Genomic DNA, 20,774 nt, shown 5'->3' on the forward strand with positions numbered 1-20,774 from the left:
GCACAGTAGGCATGCTTTAGGTACACCACCGGGCATACATAGGATTTGTGGAGAGTACCTGGCACACAGTGGGAGCACTTATATAGTGTACCTGACACATAGTAAGCACAGTTCATGTAGAGTTTCCAACACACTGTAGGCATACTTTTTGAGGTGCCCAGCACACCGTAGGCACACTTTACACACAGTCTTCTGCAAGAGTAGGTTTACTTTATTGGAGTGTTGGCACACAGCAGCACAAATACTAGAGTCAATCCTTTCTCTTCAGCCTGTCCTTTTGGAGGGTTCTGATCCTTTCCATCTTCCTGTGGAACTATCTTCTGTCCTAATCTCAGGCCCTCATCGGACCACCCTCCATTTTCCAGATGGTAAGACTGAGTCCAAGGGTGCTGGCACAGCTCACAGTCACAGCCAGGATGGGGCAGAACTCCATGCAGGGTCTCCCAGCTCTGCTTCCTCTGTCTGGCCACACCGTCTCCTGGCCCCCCAACCCCCTGCAGCCTTACCTCCTCACCCCCAGGTGTCCCCTTCTGACTGGGCCCCTGACCCCCTGAATCTGACGCAGGTAACCCCCAGACAGGCCGGTTCCTTTGTTCCTGCGCCAGCAGTCATGTCTCAGCCCAGGCCCTGGGCTGCTTGGAGGCAGGACTTGAACTCCTGCCAGGGTGTGCAGTCGGGGGGCCAGAGGCTTCCTGGTTCTGTGCTAAAAACTAGTGCAGGCCACCCTCCTGACTCACGCATACGGGGGGGAGCCCCAGATAAGTTTTAGGCCTGATCCTGTTCCCATGACACCTGAACTCTCAAGATTTGGCCTAATCCTGTTCCCATGACACCTGAACTCTCAAGTTCAATTTTTTACCTGCTGCACCCCAGCTTTGAAAGGGCAGGGGTGGCTGTTAACTTGGGCGCCCAGTGTCACCTTTGCCCATCCCCCAACTCACCCCCTACCCCACGTGGGAAGCACATTGAGTTCTGAGGATCCAGCACCCAAACTCTCTTGATAACACTGAAGTCCCCCTCCCCCACCCACCATTTGGGCCACTGCCAGGTGGGGAGGAGGAAAGCAGACAGGCGGGATTGGCTGGCTTAGCCTGGCCCCTGGCAGTGTTGTCCCCTAGGTCAGGGGCCAGAGGCAAAGACTTCCCCAGAGGAGAGGAGAGGAGAGGAGAGGAGAGGAGAGGAGGTTGTGTGGCTAAGCTGCTCCTGACTGAAGGTACCAGGCTGGGTGTTCTGGGTGGGGAAGGATGCTGCCCCACGTGGGGATGAATCCAGGGAGCAGCTGTCCTGGGGTAAGAGGGGCTACCAGTGGGAGGTTAACTATCTTTCACTCTGTCTCTGTTTCCCTTTTTCTCCCTCTCACTCTACCTCTTCCTCTGGAATTCTTCTGATTCTCTTCCCCCCTTTGGCAACGCGCCCCCCCCCCACCCCAGCCCCACACAGTTTGCCCAGTTCGCAATGTTCACTTTCTCTGCCCCTTCCTGTCTCTCCCATCCTGTCCCTGTCCCTCTCATCCTGGGTCTGTTTGTGAGCAGTCTGGGGAGCTCACCTTTCTGCCCCATTCCTGGGTCTCAGGAACTCACCCTCTATTCCCTCTGTCCCAGGATGTTACAGCTGAGCCTGTCCTGGCTGGGATTGGGGCAGCTGGCAGCCTCCCCGTGGCACCTCCTGCTGCTGGCTGGGGCCGCCTGGCTGCTGGCCCGCATCCTGACCTGGAGCTACAGACTGCATGACATCTGCTGCCGTCTCAGGTGTTTCCCTCAGCCTCCAAGGCGCAACTGGTTCTGGGGTCACCTGGGCCTGGTGAGTGTAGGTAGGAGACGGGTCTGGGGGATCAGGGAGGATGGAGTTCTTGAAGGATCTGGAATGGGGATCAGGGCTTGGGCTGGAGTCTGGGCCCGGGAGGAAGTTGGGAGGCTAGCGGAGCTCCTCTTTTCTCACTCATTCTTCTACTCTGCCATCCCAGGCCATTTGCATATTTTTGCCCTCCCAACTTTCACCCGTTTCATCCACTTCCTGCCTCTCTTCCCTACATTAATGTCCCTCTGAAGAGCTCCCATGGCAGGCTGCACAGGCACAGTCCCCTGGGGCTCCCAGGGCTCATAGGTAACTTAGACACCTTTTCAAGGGTGCTGTACAGGGCGGGTGTCCACCCCCTGCCTGGCCCATTCCCTTGTGTCTGCTCACTTGCCTACTGGTATTAGCTATGACCTCACCACCCTGACACACAGGGGTCTAGCTTCCCACCCATGCCACTTCCCAGGGCAGCTTCCTCTTCCCTGCTAAGATGTCCCAATGGGCCCATTACCCAACCTGAATAAAGTTAACTGCTCACTTCCCCTTGCACAAGCTTTCTTTGACCCCTCTCCTGCACCCCAAATGTTGACTTTTGATATGGGTCTGCTATGCTTAATTAGAGAGTTAATTGTCCAATTACTTATCTTCCACCTATCCAACTAGATAGTTGCTCTGGGGAGCAGACATCTGAATGCCCAGCCCAGGGGCTGACATACAACAGACACGCTGTGTTTGATGACATAGGCGGTAAATTTGCAATCACCTGCCATGGTCAAGGCCATGATGAGCCTTGGATGAGCAGTTAGCTGCTCGTATCCACTGCTCAGGATGAGGACCATGGCTGGAGGAAGGACTTCCTGTGATTTTACTGCTTATCGCTTAGGTTGGAATGGGACATTCTGGGACAGATTGTGAAGGTTGCCTGAGATTCTGGGTCTTAGAACGTTCTTAACAAACCCTGGGCATAGCAGGAACGTTATCAATTTATTGTTTCCACTCCCCCTCCAGGGCTTGGCCATGGAGGCTGGTCTGGGTCACTCTTCTCTAGTTCCTCTTGCTATGTGAGCTCAGCTGAGTCACTCTCCCTCTCTGGACCAACCTCATAATTGCCTCAGGGTTCCTGGGGAGCAGGGAGCCATCAGAAAGGTGAAAATGCTTTCTGTTCACCTGTCTGTAGCACCTGAGAGTATTTGTCAGGCCAGGATGGGACATCCTGGAGGGATGGAGAGGGACTGAAGAGGATGTATCTCTAGGAGTTAACCATGCCCCCAATTCTCCATTTGGGGGATATGGCCTGGTTTCCTCATTCGTAAAGGGCACAATTGATCAGAGTTCATAAGTTCAGGGGTGATATATAGATAAAGAGATAGATAGACAGGATGTTCTATGCACAGCCTGGCCAGGCAGTAGGCACTCAAAGGTGGGAGCTACCCTCCTGAGTGATGAGCAGAGATACATCTGTCCCTTGGGGTCTTCCAGGGGCTGGAATGTCTTCAGACCCTTCACTGTGTGGGAGCTGGGGGTATATGGATTGGCCAGGACATGACAGGGTGTGGGAATGAGCCCCAGTACAAGTCCTGAGGCCACCCTGCTGACCACAAACCTCCCCCATGGGAACCTTGCTGAGGTTGGAATCACTCCCAGGAGAAGAAGAATCTCATTTCTCAAGCCATGGTCAGACTCTCTGTGGGCAGAGAGCGTGTCTTCTCCTTGTGACCTGGGTTGCAGCCTTGGGACATGGAGAGGCCTTTAGGACCCTCCTGTCCCCAGAGGGAAGGCAGAGGTTCCCTCCATCCATGCAGAATCTGGACACTCTGTCCACTGTAGAGGCTGCAGGGAGACCTGCCTTGGCTCCTTCTGGGGAGGTGACGGCCCCTGTTTCCTTGTAGGCCCCCCCCACGGAGCAGGGTTTGAGGGTCATAAGTCAGCTGGTGGCTACCTACACCCAGGGGTTCAAGTTGTGGATGGGTCCTATCTGGCCCCTGGTCGTTTTGTGCCACCCCGACATGGTCCGGAGTGTCACCAGCATCTCAGGTACTCATGCGGAGCTTGTGGTGGTGGGTGCTTTGACACACCCCAGGGCTTCCAACCCCTCCATCTCCAAGCTTCCCTGTAGCCCCTGCAGGTCCCTGGGCCCTCCTCCTCTCTTCTCTCTCAGCCATCCTCCTCTTCCCTTCTGGTATTTGCCAACCCCGGTCTCTCCCTCTCCTCCCTCCACTGCTCAATCCAAGGCTCTGTCCTGGAGGAAACCCCAATCTTGAAATGATGGATCCAGACAGAGAGATTCCCAAACTGATGAGGTAAGGAATTGGCCAGAGGGAGATAGCTGTGGCAGCCCAGAGGAGAATCAAGGCCTCTGCTGGGGCAGGCTGGGAGACTTCCTAGAGGAGGAGTTACTGGACCTGGGACTGGGAAAAGACCAAAAATCTTAAAAAAAAAAAAAAGATTTTATTTATTTATTTGACAGAGAGAGAGGTCAGAAGTAGGGAGACAGAGACAGAGAGGGGAAGCAGGCTCCCTGCTGAGCAGAGAGCCTGATACGGGCCTCGATCCCAGGACCTTGAGATCATGATCTGAGCCAAAGGCAGAAGCTTAACCCACTGAGCCACCCAGGCACCCAAGACCAAAATCCTTTTAAAGGACAGGGCAGAGTGATGCAGCGGACACTGATAGCATCTGAGGTCCCCTGCTGGGCCTGGTCTCACTCTCACCCATCCCCAGGGCCAGAACAATGAGGGTTGTCACCTGGTGGATACCTGGGCTGCTATTTCTGCGACATCCATAGACATTCTGGTGGGTTGGTTCCTTCCACCCTAGCCTACAGCTTGTCCACTGCAAGTTCATTGCTCTCCTGCACCAGGCCCCAGGAATCTCCCTGAGGAGAGCCCACTCCAGCCTGGCTCCCTTCCTTATCTTCTGCTTCCTCTACCTCCAGACAGACCAGACTGAGCAGGGAAATGAGCAGCATCTGACAGAGACCCTGGCTTTTTAACACCCGAATTCTGGTTGACTCTGGGAAGGCCCCTTGTTCTCTCTGAATGCCAGAGTCTCTTTCAGTTGTGAGTGGTAGAAACTCAATCCTATGTGGTCCAATCAAAGAAAGGACATCTATTTACAGTGAAATCCAGGGATGTTGTCTTCAGGTATGGCTGGATAAAGGTCTCAAACAACATCATCAAAATCTGTCTTCATTTTTTTGTTGCTGTTGTTGTTTCCCACTGTGATAGCTTCACTCTCATTCTTGTAAAGATGAGTCCCCCAAGCTCAAGCCCCGTGGAAAAGTGACCATATTCCGAAGAGTTACAGGAAAAGTTGAAGAACTCCCTTTCATTTTCCTGGCCTGCATCCCAGGGTTGACTTTTAATTAATTAATACATTTTATTTATTTATTTGAGAGAGAGAGAGAGAGAGAGAGAGAGAGACAGAGAAAGAGAGAGAGAATGCATGAGCAGGTGGGAGGTGAGAAGGAGGGAGAGAGGGAGAAGCAAACTCCCTGCTGAGCAGAGAGCCTGATGTGGGACTCAATCCCAGTACCCCAGGATCATGAACTGAGCCAAAGGCAGATGCTCAACCGACTGAACCACCTAAGTGTCCCGATTTTTCATTTAATCACGGTGGATCTGATTGTCTAGTCTTGGCAAGCACACGTTCTCAGAGCTATTCTTTTGGGGCTCAAAGCAATTCCGTGGCTAAGAATGGAGACTCTGCATTCAAAGACAGACCTGGGCTTAGATCTCTGGAATGCACTCAGTACCTGGAAAGTAACTTCATTGTTCAGAGCCTCAGTTCTCTTATCTGGAAATTGGGGATAGAAGAGAAGCCAGGTGAACTTGATGTTTAGGATCCAAAATGGGGAAAGGCCCCTTTTGTTCTTGTAACCAAGGGACCCCAATTGTCATATGGATGGACTGAGGAGGGATCCCAGGAGGAGGCTGGGCTGCCAAAGGGTATTCATGGGGTTCAGGTCTGGGTCTTTGTCCTGCACGTACTTCTATCCTATGACCACCTAGAAAAAGTATGAATTGGGCCCTCTTTGTTCCTCTCCAGATTCAGAGCTCAGAGGAAGGTCTGCTGTACACACAGGACCTGGCAAGCACCTATGGGGATGTGTGCTGCTGGTGGGTGGGTCCCTGGAACGCGGTGATCCGCATCTTCCACCCCACCTGCATCAAGCCCGTGCTCTTTGCTCCAGGTAGACACACCATGACCATGGCTTACTCACTGCTGAGGTCTCTGTGCTGCTTCCAGCTTGGCTGGTGACCCAGTTGCAGATAGGAGGGGCTGTGGCAGAGATGCCACTGTCTCTGTCTCACCTGCACCCCCACCGGCCAGACCCACAGTCATGTGTGCTCATGCCTAGGGTGTGATTATGCAGTGTGTGCTGTATGACCATGTCTAGTGACATTTATGTTTCCACCTGCCTTCTGGTTACAGCCGGTGTACATTACACTTGGTTATACCTGCCTGGTATATGGTTATACCTGCTATCAAGTGAAGGTTCCCTTTGTTATGTCTGGGGCTCGGCTGTGGCCAAGGATATTTGAGACATGTGTGGGTTCTATCTGGTTTTTGTCCGAGATGCCATTTGAGATATCTGGTTCTCCTGTTGGTCATTTCTGGGCCATGTCTGGGGTTTGTCTGAGGTACGCGACCCAGAATTCTTCTGAGAAATGCTGAGGCTTTGTGTGAGTCTTGTCCAGAGCCTGTCTTAGGTTATGTCTGTGTCATACCTAGTCCACAGCTGTGACATTAGTGGGGTCATATTTAAGTCTTGTCTGAGGCCGTCTGAAGGACATGCTGATGTTGTATCAAGTTGTCTTTGGGTCCATGTCAGAGCACGTTGCATCCTGTCAATGTGTGTTATGCACAATGTTTCATGTTAGGATGTGTTAACACATGGTGGGGCCATGTCAGTTGTTGCAGGAGAGGTCAGGGGTTCTGGGACAGATGAGGTGTCCTGGGACTCTGTAAAGGCATTTTGTGGAGTGCTGACTTGTGTTTGGGTGTTTTGAACACATTGGACCAGGTAGGAGCCTTGTCAATTTATGCTGGGGTGTTTTTTGCCATGTTAGGGTGCATCTATGTACATGGGGTTATGTCTGCAGGCTCTGCATTTGTTCTACTCTGAGGTGCAGCCTGGTATGGTCTCCCCTCACTTTCCCACTCCTCTCTGTTTTCTCTGCCCTTGTTTCCATTCCTGCTATGCTGGGCTTGGAGGGGGTATGGAGACTCCTGGCGGCAGCTTCTATCCCCCCAAACCAAAGCACTTCCCCTTCCCCTCTTATGAACCCTGATGGTCCTCCTTCATGTCAGCTGCCATCGTACCCAAGGACATGGTCTTCTACAGCTTCCTGAAACCCTGGCTGGGTGAGTAACTGTGGGTAAAGGGGACTGGGGACAACCTTGGGGGCCCAAAGAAGGCACTGCCCTTGCCTACTCCTCATTGCTGTTTCTACTAGGGGATGGGCTCCTGTTGAGTGCTGGTGACAAATGGGGCAGCCACCGCCGCATGCTGACACCTGCCTTCCACTTCAACATCCTGAAGCCCTATGTGAAGATTTTCAATGGCAGTGTGAATGTCATGCATGTGAGTCTCTTGAACCCAAGGTCCCAGCTGAAGTTTTGGTGGTGATGGGGGCTCTGTGACATCTTGTCTGGAATACTGGCTCTTCTAGATTAGCTTTGGGGCCATTGCTCTTCCTCTCTGAGTCTCAATTTTCTCAGCTGTAAAATGGGAGTAATGGTCCCCACATTGCAGGGTGGGAAAGATAATGAAATATGTTCATGTTCCTGGCACACAGTAGGTTCTTGGAAGGTGTTAGTTTTTATGTTTCCCTTGCAAAGAAGCCTTGGAACCTGAGACACAGTTGAATGTCATGAACATCATACAGTAGTTATTACTGAATTAATAATGAACCACTTTCAAAATCAGTGTTTTCAAACAATGAGGGTTTATTAGTGCTAACAAGTCTATGAGTTAGTTGTCAGGGTCTTCTGGACATGGATGGGGTCACATCCTTAGTCAAAGGTCATACCTTTGACTAGCTGTGGGTCAGGTATATACTTTGCAGATCTGGGCATTCACATGTTTGGGGCTTGGCTGGCTGCAGGTTGATCTAGGATGGTCTCAGCTCAGACAACTGAACTTTCTTTAATGTGATTCTCTCCTTCCAGAAGGCATCTCAGATTTGTTCACATGGCTGAGGCAGGGACCCGAGAGGCTGAGAGGAAGTTTCAATGCCTCTTGAGATCTAGGTTTGGGAAGATCACTTCATTGTTTTCACCATGGTCTGTTGGTCAAAGCAAGGCAAAAGACCAGCATAGAATCAAAAGGTAGTGAAAAAGGCTCCACGTCTAAATAGAAATTGCTGAAAAATCACATTGCAGAGGGTGTGGCTATAGGGAACTGAAGAAAAGGAGGTTGGGGTTTTGCAAAGTGCCTGGGATTTTTTTCATACTTGTAAGCTGAGGAGTGAGATTGGTATTGTTTTGTGGATTCTGTCAGAAGACAGGAGACTCCTGTTTCAGAGACAAAGGATAGTTTATTACTCATAGTACAGCAAGCACACATGCTTCTTGATTGCATTTTTTTCTCTAAGTCCCCAAGTCCCAACCTCCCTGGTGGTCTAGTGGTTAGGGTTCGGCGCTCTCTCTCCCAAGTCCCATGAGGCCAACACAGGTGGGCTTCAATGTTTATGCAGTATGTCACATGACAGGGCAGGGGTACTAGGTTTAGGGACTCTATGACTTTTAGGAAATTAGAAGGAAGTCTGACATTTGTCCAGAGGGAAATATTACCTTATCACTAAGGGTGCTTGCTGCAAACACAATTCTGAGAAATGGCTCAAGTAAAGAACATCAAGGTCTTGCATTTTTTTGGCATACCATCTAGAATGTGCAGGGGTACTCAGGGCCCCAGGACTATCCACAGACTACCTTTTCTTAATTTATAACAATTAAAATGATGAAAATCAACATTTTTTCAGAACTTACTATACGCCAGAATCTATGTGTACATTCCACGGCATATGGTATCTCATTTGATTTTCACAACTTTATGAGGTAGATATAATCTTGTCCATTATAAGTGATAAAAATGAGGTTCAGAGAGGTTAGGGAGCTTGCCCATGTTCACACAGCTAGCACATGAGCTTATAAGTGGAGCTGGGATTCCAACCTGGTTTATTGTTCACCAGAGCAAGTCATCTTAACTCTTACTGAAGCTTTGGCATGTGGCGACCAGAGAGGGCAAGAATTGACCAAGGACAATAGAGTATGGGAGGCAGAGCCAGAATTTGAACTCAGGTCTCCGGACTCTCAGGCATGGGGCCTTAATAGTAACAGTTTCTACTTCTACCCAGGCCTGGTGCTCCTTGAGGATGGGTGCCTGGGGCCAAGAGGCTGGGTTTGGGGGATTCCATCTTGGTGGCTGGTATTGGGGAGGGCTTCAGGGAAGGCAGGTTCCAGCCCCAGCTCTTCCTCCTTCTCTTCCCAGGCCAAGTGGAAGCGCCTGGTGTCAGAGGGTAGCAACCATCTGGACATGTTTGAACACATTAGCCTCATGACCCTGGACAGTCTGCAGAAATGTGTCTTCAGTTTTGACAGCAATTGCCAGGAGTGAGTCTCTGCCCTGGGAATGGGAACATAAGCCATAGATGGGGGAAGGGAACACTGATCAGCACAATCAGAAAGGACTTCCTGGAGGAGATGGATCAGAAGTAGACATTGAAGGGCAAGGAAGGGGAAGAGAAAAAGTGATCCTTTTAGGTAGTTAGAAATGTTTGATAAAGGACAAGGGGCCACGATGAGCAAATCATGTGCCACAGTGAGGAGCCGCCTTGGGAATGAGGGTGGAGCAGTTGGGTGGGGCTGTATCTTAAGGACTTTCAAGATGCAGACAAAGGCATATGAACTTTATTCATGTGCCATTCCATATCATGGAAGGCGGTGAGCCAATGATAGTCATGGTCAAAGCTGTTCTTGAACATCTGACTCTAGGGAAGACCAATTGCTGTGTAGATGGTGCATGGTATTGAAATTGAATGCAAGAGTAGAGAGAGGCCTGGGTCTATAAAGAAGGTAAAGTCTGAGCTGTATGGAGAGAGAGGAGAAATGCATAATGTCTCAGCTGGGATAGGGTGCCTGGGGCATGGGGGCAGTTCACAGAAATGGGAATCAGGGAGAGAAGAAGTTCTGGAGAGTTAAGTCTCCTGGATCATCCCCACCATGTACCTGTGGGACAATCTGTTTTCTGATACTCAGTTTTCTGATGGGAGGTAGCTCCCAGCTTCTGGTGGGAGGCCTTTTCTCAGTGTTGAGGTGAGCTAAGTTGTTGCCCCGCTTCATGTCCTCATCCTGCAGGAAGCCTAGTGAATATATTGCTGCCATCTTAGAGCTCAGTGCCCTCGTGGCAAAACGGCATCAGCAGATCCTCCTGCACACGGACTTCCTGTACTACCTCACTCCAGATGGACAGCGCTTCCGCAGAGCCTGCCGGCTGGTGCACAACTTCACAGATGCTGTTATCCAGGAGCGACGCCGCACTCTCCCTGATCAGGGTGTTGATGACTTCCTCGAGGCCAAGGCTAAAACCAAGACTTTGGACTTCATTGATGTCCTCCTGCTGACCAAGGTGTGTTTCTCTGGGATCTAAATATAAGAGGTAGAATGGACCTTGATTTCAAATTTCAGATTGAAGAACTTATACTTGATCCAGAGGGCAATGGGGAGCCATGGAAGCTGCTTGAGGAAGGGAGGGATGGATTAGAGGGATGTTTTAGAGAAGACTATGTGGAATGCAGCCTGCAGTGTACTGTTAAGTCTGACAGTGGGATGGGCCTGAGATTTTACTCTACTTAATAAGGTAGGCTTGTGTGTGTGTGTGTGTGTGTGTGTGTGTGTGTGTGTGTGTTTATATACCAGAACCCTAGATCAGAGAAGCCCATTTATTGCTCACAAAAGTAAGAGTAGACAGAAAGGCTACTTTGTAGGCATGGTTCCTCTTTCTGAAATTCTTCTGAGACCTACAGGATGCTTGTATGTGTACATGCATCCAAGCTTCCATCACAGGAGCAGTAAGCCTACATTATTAATCCTGGAACTTATGAAGGACTGCTGACATATCTGCCCCTTCTTCGTGTGTGTGTGTGTGTGTGTGTGTGCACACGAGTGTGTGTGAGTGAGAGGGAGAGACAGAGAGAGAGAGAGTTTTAAAGTATAAGCAAGTCACTACTGGGTATTTACTCCAAAGATACAGATGTAGTGAAAAGAAGGGCCATCTGCACCCCAATGTTCATAACAGCAATGGCCACAGTCCCCAAACTGTGGAAAGAACCAAGATGCCCTTCAACGGATGAATGGATAAGGAAGATGTGGTCCATATACACTATGGAGTATTATGCCTCCATCAGAAAGGATGAATACCCAACTTTTGTAGGAACATGGATGGGACTGGAAGAGATTATGCTGAGTGAAATAAGTCAAGCAGAGAAAGTCAATTATATGGTTTCACTTACTTGTGGAGCATAAGGAATAACAGGGAGGACATTAGGAGAAGGAAGGGAAAGGTGGATTGGGGGAAATCGGAGGGGGAGACAAAACATGAGAGACTGTGGACTCTGAGAAACAAACTGAGGGTTTTGGAGGAGAGGAAGTGGAGGGATGGGTGAGCCTGGTGGTGGGTATTAAGGAGGACACATGTTGCATGGAACACTGGGTGTGGTGCATAAACAATGAGTCTTGGAACACTGAAAAACTAAACTAAACTAAACTAAAATAAAGTACAAGCAAGTCCTCTTCACTGAGAAGGCAATGTCTGTAGGTTCTGTTGGCTTATTGCCAGGGTAGATGAGGAATCTCTGGATTTACTATCCTAGAATGTGAGCAAATGTCTCTGGAGCAATGCTCAATCTCCAACTTCCAAGGGAAGTTGTCATTCAATCTCCTGTAATCCAGGTTGCCGGTAACTTTTTTCCCAGAAAGTTTTCATCATGTAGAAACATGAAAATAGTCATGAATCATTGATTCCTTCCATGAGGGACAAAGAACGGGGTAAAGAGGCCTGGGAGGAGGGCTGTGGTGCGGGGTCTCTGGTGATAGTGAACAAAGGAGGTGTGAGAGTGCAGGGCTTGGATCTCTGGATGGATGGTGGAGGTTCAGAGCTTGTCTCAGGTTAGGCTCAGGAGCTCTCAGAGCTGATGTGACTGGGTGCATGTGTGGGGGTATGTCTTATTTCTCTCCAGGATGAAGATGGAAAACAATTGTCAGATGAGGACATCCGAGCAGAGGCTGACACCTTCATGTTTGAGGGTGAGCATCCCAGTGTGGGACTATGAGGGAGTGGGGCAGGGGTCTGGCAGGGGTCTGTCCAGTCCCAGGAACTTGATAGGTGGGCCCTGGACCAGCCCACCCCACCCCATCCTCCCTGGGGGCCTTAATTAAAGGCGCTGTCCACCTTCTGGTGCTGAATAAGCCCAGAGACCCAAGCCTGTCTGGCTGCTTCTCAGGCCATGACACCACAGCCAGTGGCCTCTCCTGGGTCCTGTACAACCTTGCAAAGCATCCAGAATACCAGGAGCGCTGTCGGCAGGAGGTGCAAGAGCTCCTGAGGGACCGTGAGCCTCAAGAGATTGAATGGTGAGTGCAGGTCCTCATGGTTTGTTCCTGAACCTCTCTTTGGCTTTGCTCCCCAGCTGGGGAAGGGGAAGAATCTTTTGGTTAATTCTGTCATTATTGCTTAGTGAGAATAGGAGCAAAGCTCAGAGGCAGGGTCTGTGCCCAGTCTGGAGAGCAGGGGGAAATTGAGAAAGATTTCGCTGCTGACAGAATAGTGACAATGTCTGAAGGCCGATGATGCCACTTAGTACATTTTCATTAAGTGAACTTCCATTCCATTCTCTTACTTTTCTCTCTTAAATCAATTTTTTTTGTCCTTAACATCTTCACTCCTTAAATGTTTGCTTCTCTCTTGCCTTCTAATTCCTTCCATATTGTTCGGTTCAGGATTCATAGGGGATACGTGGTTTTAAAATCATTCAATTCTTGTCCAGGAATACCAGCACCTTCAACCATCCAGCCTCCATTCAGAGAACACTGCCACACTACCTTTCCATTCCCAATTCTGTACCTTCTCCAATTCATCCTAGCTCATTCTGTGTGCTGGAGACCCAAGAAGGACCAGCCCTGGCCCTTGTCTTCCAAGAGCTCCAGACTTGTGGGGGAATTGTCTCAGGCCAGGACACTCCTGGTCCACATAGGCTGGACTAGGGAGGAGAGTATGAGAGGCAAGTCTAAGGGTAGAGAGAGCGCCTCTGCTGGGACCCTGAGTGACGATTGGTAGATATTTGGGTGTAGTTAGGGTGCAGTTAGTTCAAGAAGACAGAGTGGGCAAAGTGAAGAGGAGTAGAGGAAGGGAAGAGGGAAAGGGAGAAGAGAGGGGGAAGGAGGGAGAAAGGGAGAGATAGAGAGAAGGAGAAAAGGAAGGAGGGAGAAGAGAGAAAGAGAAAGAGAGGCAGACAGGCAGAAACATAGGGGGAGAGAGAAATAAAAAGAGAAAGAGACACTGACTCATGGTGAGGTGACATGGCTGGGGAATGGTAACAGAGACTGGTTGTGGGAGACTTTAGAATCAATGCCATTGGCCTCAATTGTTAACCCAAGGGCAATGGGGGAACTGTGGGGATTATTTGAGCAGGAGGAGGACAGGTCAGATCTGGGTACCAAGAAGATCTTTCTAGGGCTAGTGTGGAGAACATACTGGAGAGGACAAGCTGTAGCATGGGGACCAGGGAGGGGATTTTGAGGCCTGGGTCAGGCCAGGGGCTTGGGGATGTAGAGCAGGCATTGGACTGGACAGGCATCTTTTTTTTTTTTTTTTAAAGATTTTATTTATTTATTTGACAGAGAGATCACAAGCAGGCAGAGAGGCAGGCAGAGAGAGAGGGGGGAAGCAGGCTCCCTGCTGAGCAGAGAGCCCGATGCGGGCCTCGATCCCAGGACCCTGAGATCACGACCCGAGCCGAAGGCAGAGGCTTTAACCCACTGAGCCACCCAGGCGCCCATGGACAGGCATCTTGTAGGTAGCATTTTCCATGCCATGCCTTCACTCAGCATAGCAGCCCTGTGAGGTAGAATAGAGAAACACTTTTATGCTGTTTCAACCAAGATTTCAAAAAAAAAATACACTTGGTTAAAAAAAAGGTATATAAAAAGAGAATTTATTTATTTTATTATTTTTTGGGGGGGTAAGTTAGGGGAAAAAGAGAATTTATAGTCAGGGCACCTGGTTGCTCAGTCGGTTAAATGTCCAACTCCGGATTTTCACTCGGGTCATGGTCTTGGGGTTGTGAGATTAGGCCCTGTGTCCGGCTCCACACTAAGCATGAAATGTGCTTAAGATTCTCTCTCTCCCTGCCTCCCTCTCCCCCTCAAATAAATTAATAAATCTTTAAAAGAAAGAGAAGGTTTATAATAGAAATGAAGTTTTTCTTAATCCTCACCCTAGGAGTAACTCCTATTAATGATTTCCTGTGTGTCCTTCCAGAAGATGACTGTCCTTATAAATACATGAAAACTATCTCCCTACCCCCACCAATGGGAATTAAGGTCTACACATTAGCAAAGAGTCTTTGAGATCTTTTCATTTCCTCAAAACACAACTGTTGGAAAAGAGTTTTGAATTACAAAAACAATGATGAGAACAAGTTCTTGCCCTGAGACATAGAGGAGACTACAGTTATCATTGACGTCCTCCCCCTCAGTTGAATCTCCTTCTCTCTCCCCAGGGATTTCTAGATTCATTGATTTATCATGTGTCTTTCCATAACTGTCTATCTGTACATCTGTCTATCTCTCTATCATCTCTGTCATCTCTCTCTCTCTCATCTTTTTGTCCTTAACACATTTTACATTTCCATATACATACAGTTTGTGACTTGTTCCATTCCCTCAACATGTGTCTTATGGCTCTTTCTTTCTGTGTTCTGCATAGCTGCCCATAGTTTACTTGGTTCACCCCATTATGAGGTCACTTATGTTAGTATTCTCAATTATACTGGACATTGATGAATTGCCTTCCAGAGTCTCTGCGCTGATTTACCTTTCAGCCTGCAGTGTGTGATAGGACTTCAGAGCTCTAGTTCCTCCTTTTTGATTGCTGTGTAATATTCTACCATATGGCTTTACCATAATTTATCTAAACCTCTCCCATTGATGGATACTTGGATTGTGTCTAATCTTTTCATAAAATAAATATGGGGTAGTCAACATCTGTGAACACTGACCCATGCTTACACATGTGAATGTCTCTCCAGTGCAAATTTCTGGAAGGGTAATTGCTGAGTCAAAGACAGTCCAAGTTTTTATCATTTTAGTAGCTATTGCAAATCTGTTCCTGTCCACTGAAGTTGATGATGCCAGCTTTCTCATACCTTTACCTTTGTTATTATTGTATTGAATTTTATTTTATTTTATTTTTAAAGATTTTATTTATTTATTTGAGAGAGGGAATGAGAGAGGGAAAGAGAGAGTGTGAGAAGGGGAAGGGTCAGAGGGAGAAGCAGTCTCCCCACCAAGCAGGGAGCCCAATGCGGGACTTGATCTTGGGACTCCAGGGTCATGACCTGAGCTGAAGGCAGTTGCCTTACCAACTGAGCTACCCAGGTAACCCTGTATTGAATTTTAAATCTTAGCCAATTTTTCATATTTCCTCTTTTTAGGAATGTTTCTTTAAATTAAGAGTCTTAACATCTTTTGCACATTTTGGGGGGCTACTCCCAAAATTTTTTAATATTTAGGTATAATGGACATACATTCTATTACTTTTAGGTATACAAGAAATGAGTTGATATTTGTATATATTGCAAATGATCACCACAATTGTTCTAGCTAAAATTTGTCACCATATGTAATTATAGAATTTTTTTCTTGTCATGTGAACTTTTAAGACCTATTCTCTTAGCAACTTCCAAAAATGCAATACAGTGTGATTACCTACAGTATCGTAGTCAATACACTTTCTGAGTTAGAGTTTTCATCTTCTTTGGATAACTACCCAGAGGTGAGATTGCTGGATAGTGTGGTGGTTCTGCTTTTTAATTTTTTTGAGGAAACTTCATACTGTTTTCCACAGTGTCTGAATCAATTTACAATCCCACCAGTGGCGCACAGTATTCCTTTTTCTCCACAACCTCATAGGCATTTATTATCTCTTGTGTTTCTGATAATAGCTATTCTAATAGCTGTGAGGTGTGAGATGAGATCTCAATGTAGTTTTGATTTGCATTTCTCTGATAATTAGTGATTTTGAGCACATTTTCATGTACCTGTTGGCCATCCATGTGTCCTCTTTTAAAAATGTCTATTCAGGTCCTTCTTCTGCGCATGTTGATAGGCCATTTGTATTTCACTTTATGTGAGCAGTACTCACCTTTTTTGTTGTTTCTCTGAGTTTTTCTCTTTCTTCATATTTACTTATAATGACTCACTTAAAAATAATCCTTTTCTGTCTTGTGTTGCAAAAGATAGCCTTTTGACTTTTGAGGGAGCACTTTTGGTTAATTTTTATGGAGACACATTTGTCTAAACTTTCTTTCACAGCCCTACTGTCTGTCCTTATTATAGGATTTTGTGCATTTCCCTTACCAGATGGTAAGGCTTCACTTACTCACATCTTCTGTTGCATGAGTCTCCTTTCCTGTTCTTGCCACACAGCCACACTGTGTGTTTCTTTGTTTGATCACCGCATCTTTGTGGTAGGTCTTAATGTCTGGCAGAGTGAGTTTCTCTTCCTTAATCTTTCATTTTTATTTTTTATTAAAAAAATTTTTTAAAAAGATTTTATTTGTTTATTTGAGAGAGAGAGAGAGAGAGAGAGAGCAGAAGCAGGGGAAGTGGCAGGTGGAGAAGAAGAATCCCCACTGAGCAAGGAGCCCGACTTGGGGCTCAATCCTCCGACCCTGGGATCATGACCTGAGCTGAAGGCAGATGCTTAATTGACTGAGCCACCCAGGCACCCCTTCATCTTTATTTTTAAACATTTATTTATTTATTTGAGAGTTGGGGAGGGGTTGAGGGAGAGGGAGCCTTAAGCAGACTCTGTGCTAAGTGTGGAGCCTGACATGGGGCTTGACCCCACAACCTGAAATCCTGACGTGAGCCAAAATCAAGAGCTAGATGCTCAACCAATCACCCAAGTGCCCCCTAATCTTTTCCTTTTAAATTGACCTAATTCTTCATGATCTTTTATCCTTCCAGAAATGTTTTAGAGTAAGGTTATCAAGTTCCTAAAGACATCTGGTAGATTTTCACTTGAACTGAATATATTTTATTGGTTGAGGTGAATATATGATTGACTTGTAGAAATGGATTACTTCATGATTTGAACACATACCATCCTAGATTGTGGCAGGAATACTCCCATTTTTGGATATCTGAATACTCTTTAGTCTTTTAATAAAATCTAAATTTTTAAATCAGATATCTTATGCATATTTTGCTAAATTAACCCTAAGACACTTCTGTATCTTAGGGTTAAGATATGAAGACTCATATCTTCATATTAAGAGAAGTTTAAAAATTCATTGGAACATACAGATTTCAATCTCTATATTTTTTGGGGGGCTAAGCTTAATCCAGGTATTTATATCATCATCATCATCATCATCATCATCATCATCATCAATCTTTTCCTTTATCTTTTCTAATTGATTATTATTTCAACATGGAAAACTAATTTTTTAATATACATATAAATTGTGTGTCCAGTGGACATAGTAAATGCTAAGTATGGAGTCCCATATTAAATCTTTTTAAAAAAGCTCTTGGAATAACTGGGGAGCTACCCAGAGAAAAGTTCATTCAACCTGATCCTCATGTCTTGTAACAGATAACATCAAGATGGAATCAAATATTTAAAATAAAAAAAGGTGCAGTGGGTTAATCCTCTGCCTTCAGCTCAGGTCATGATCTCAGGGTCCTGGGATGGAGTCCCGCATCGGGCTCTCTGCTCAGCGGGGAGCCTGCTTCCTCCTCTCTCTTTGCCTGCCTCTCTGCCTACTTGTGATTTCTCTCTCTGTGTGTCAAATAAATAAAAATCTTTTTAAAAAAGTGTCTTAAAAGCTCTAGAGGAAACTATGGGAAATTATTTTATAGTTCCAGAATATGGATGCCCTTATTCTTTTTTTTAAAATATTTTATTTATTTATTTGTCAGAGAATGAGAGAGAGAGAGCAACACTGAGAGAGAACACAAGCAGGGGGAGAGAGAGAGGCAGGCAGAGGAGAAGCAGGCTCCCCACCGAGCAGGGAGCCTAGTGCAGGACTGGATCCCATGATCCTGGGATCATGACCTGAGTCGAAGACAGATGGTTAATGACGGAACCACCCAGGTGTCCCAAGGCTGCCTTTATTCTTGACACAAATCTCAGGAAGTATACAAGAGGAGATTGCTCTACTACTGAATGAAAAAATACAGAGCAGTGTGCGTAATATATAGTATGCTACTCTAAAAATTTTTTAATGCAAAAAGTAACTCTGAAAGGACAAATAAAAAATAAGAACCTAGGCAAACTGTGAGAATGGGAAATGAATGGTGTTGAGTCAGAGGGGTGTGTTTTATAGTTTTCTAGTTTGAACTACTTAACAATATCAGCTGTTAAAAATTGAAATCACCACACAATTTGAAGGGGATCAGAAAAAAAGAATCCAACCCCCTTACTTTATCTTCAATGTTTATAAAATTTTCTGGTATATTCTCTTGTGTTTTCTAAGCATAGAATCACTATCTGCCAAAAATGACACATTTACCCCCACTTTTCAGATTGCATTAACTGTCCTTTTTGCTCTTGTCTAATTGCATTAGCTAATATCTCTAATGCCATGATAGAACTATGGCTGTGTTTTGGTTGTTTCTTACTCGTTTGGCTTTTGATTTTGCTCTCTCGCAATAAACAGTATGTAATTTTTATGCAAATTTGTAAACCTTTTTATGGTTGGCTTTTGGGTATTGTGTTTTGCTCAGAAAACCTTCTAGAAACACCCAGTTAAATTTTCCCTCTACTTCTGTGATGCTGCTTTTCTTTTTTCTTTTAAAAAACCACTTTATTGAGGTGTGGTTGACATATCAAAAGCTGTATATGTTTAATGTACAGAACTCAGTGAGTTTGGAGATATTTGATCCACCTGGAATTTATTTTGGTATAGGGAGAGAGGGTCTCATGGGGCATGTTTTTGCTGCGTGGATAATTGTTGGGGGTGCTTCCTTAGGGACGACCTGACCCAGTTGCCCTTCCTGACCATGTGCATCAAGGAGAGTCTGCGGTTGCATCCCTCAGTCACAGTCATCTCCCGCTGCTGTAGCCAGGACATTGTGCTCCCAGATGGCCGGGTCATCCCCAAAGGTGCCCACGACCTCAGGGGGAAGGAGCCTCCTGGGCAGGAAGAGGGGCCCATCAGGCAGGGGGAACCTCTTCCTGACTGGCTCCTTGTCTCCCACAGGTGTTACCTGCCTCATCAGTATTTTTGGGACCCACCACAACCCATCTGTGTGGCCAGACCCTGAGGTGCTGCAACCCCCTCCAAACCCACAGCACACCCTCCTCCTTGTCAATTCTCCTAGGGGAATCTAGGGGAGGGCGCAGGGTTCTGACCTGGCAAATCAAACATCACCTCCCCCCACCATACACGTCTGCCTCTCCCAAGCTTGCGGTCCTGGGAAACCTCAACCAGCAGCCCTGCCTCTCTCCACCCTTAGGTATACAACCCCTTTCGCTTTGACCCAGAAAACATCAAGGAGAGGTCACCCTTGGCTTTTATTCCCTTCTCTGCGGGACCCAGGTGAGCTCAGGGGGTATCGAGGTGGGAATGGGGTGGTGGGGCAGGGGTCTGGGACTGAGATCCCAGACAAGGCTATGGGGCGGGAAAGGGGGAAATTGAGGATGGCTCTCCTTCTCTCCCCTCCTCCAGAGGTTAGAGGTAAGGGTCTGGGAAGTGGAGGTAGGGTAGGTCCAACTGGGGGTCCGCGGTATGGGCCGCGCCCCTTCCCCCGTCTGCTGGCCTGAGTCCAGGGCTGGGGTCCGAGCCAAGCTCGGGGATAGGCAAGCCCACATGGGGGTCCCAGGCATGGTTTGCTCCCCTTCTGGATCCCTGCGGGCGGGGCAAAGGGTCCCGGACCAGGTTCTGGGCGCCATGGGGCCTGCTGGGGTCCCTGGCGAGTCAGAGCCCCCACTGGTGCCCGCAGGAACTGCATTGGGCAGACGTTCGCCATGACCGAGATGAAGGTGGTCCTGGCGCTGACGCTGCTGCGCTTCCGGGTCCTGCCGGGCGAGGAGGAGCCGCGCAGGAAGCCGGAGCTGATCCTGCGCGCGGAGGGCGGACTCTGGCTGCGCGTGGAGCCGCTGAGCGCGGCACCCCGGTGACCCAGACCCTACACGCCTCACTTTGCGGATTCCCGGGAACGAAACTGTGCCATCTCCTCTGTCCGAGCTTCATCGAGAGCCAGCAGGGGGCGCTTGGGACCTGTAGGAAGGCAGGGGTGGGTGAGGCGGGGTGGAGGGGAGCCTGGTGTCTGAGCCCAAGACCCTGACAGCCTTTCCAGCTGACTACAGGCCCCATGCTGATTTCGGGTTCTCCCAGAATCAAACCTGTGGTTACTCCAGATTTCCAATCAACAGAAAATAGAACAAAGAAAATCATGCTAAAACTCTCGCCTCTCCAGGTGGTCTCTCTCATTTCAACACCTGGCAAGGGGGCTCCAGACTCCTGCCAGCCCTCCATCCATATGATGTGGTTTGAAGTTTGGGGTTCAGAGCCCCCCGCCAAGAAAGAATTCTTGACATCTTTGGTGCAAAAAGGTGATTTTATTAAAGCACAGGGACATGAGCTGCTGCTCTGGGACTGTGAGGAGCAAGTGACTATATACTTTGGGACTTGGGGGAGGTAAAGATAAAGGGAAATTTCTAAGTTGAGTTTCCTATGGTAAAGAGT

The 20,774-nt window shown here is 47.7% G+C and overlaps 1 protein-coding gene across 3 annotated transcripts; it reads left to right on the plus strand.

The window, feature by feature from the left end:
* The first annotated feature begins 1,133 nt into the window (after nucleotides 1-1,133).
* LOC116873649 (cytochrome P450 4F3) lies at nucleotides 1,134-20,293 on the plus strand. 3 transcript variants are annotated; one of them, XM_032867513.1, is made up of 13 exons: nucleotides 1,134-1,213; nucleotides 1,602-1,800; nucleotides 5,842-5,986; nucleotides 7,108-7,161; nucleotides 7,254-7,381; nucleotides 9,290-9,411; nucleotides 10,156-10,426; nucleotides 12,036-12,102; nucleotides 12,300-12,429; nucleotides 19,056-19,189; nucleotides 19,287-19,351; nucleotides 19,543-19,625; nucleotides 20,029-20,293. In XM_032867513.1, exons 2-13 carry the CDS (start codon nucleotides 1,603-1,605, stop codon nucleotides 20,204-20,206), a joined length of 1,575 nt encoding a protein of 524 aa, XP_032723404.1. In that variant the 5' UTR covers nucleotides 1,134-1,213; nucleotide 1,602; the 3' UTR covers nucleotides 20,207-20,293. The 3 variants fall into 3 exon arrangements, with proteins under 3 accessions (XP_032723404.1, XP_032723403.1, XP_032723402.1); XM_032867512.1 differs by lacking the exons at nucleotides 19,287-19,351; nucleotides 20,029-20,293 and having other exon boundaries at nucleotides 19,543-19,619; XM_032867511.1 differs by lacking the exons at nucleotides 1,134-1,213; nucleotides 1,602-1,800; nucleotides 20,029-20,293 and adding an exon at nucleotides 4,479-4,937 and having other exon boundaries at nucleotides 19,543-19,647.
* Nucleotides 20,294-20,774: the final 481 nt, after the last annotated feature.

This window comes from Lontra canadensis, unplaced genomic scaffold, assembly GCF_010015895.1.
Source record: "Lontra canadensis isolate GAN:19392208 unplaced genomic scaffold, GSC_riverotter_1.0 scaffold35, whole genome shotgun sequence".
Lineage (NCBI taxonomy): Eukaryota > Metazoa > Chordata > Mammalia > Carnivora > Mustelidae > Lontra > Lontra canadensis.

What these genes read in the sequence shown, in the direction of transcription:
- LOC116873649 (XM_032867513.1), top strand. Translation starts at nt 1,603, where the DNA reads ATGTTACAGCTGAGCCTGTCCTGGCTGGGATTGGGGCAGCTGGCAGCC. An exon ending in GCAGTGTGAATGTCATGCAT is followed by an intron (nt 7,382 to 9,289) that starts GTGAGTCTCTTG and finishes TTCTCTTCCCAG; the next exon opens with GCCAAGTGGAAGCGCCTGGT. An exon ending in CTGTGTGGCCAGACCCTGAG is followed by an intron (nt 19,352 to 19,542) that starts GTGCTGCAACCC and finishes CTCCACCCTTAG; the next exon opens with GTATACAACCCCTTTCGCTT.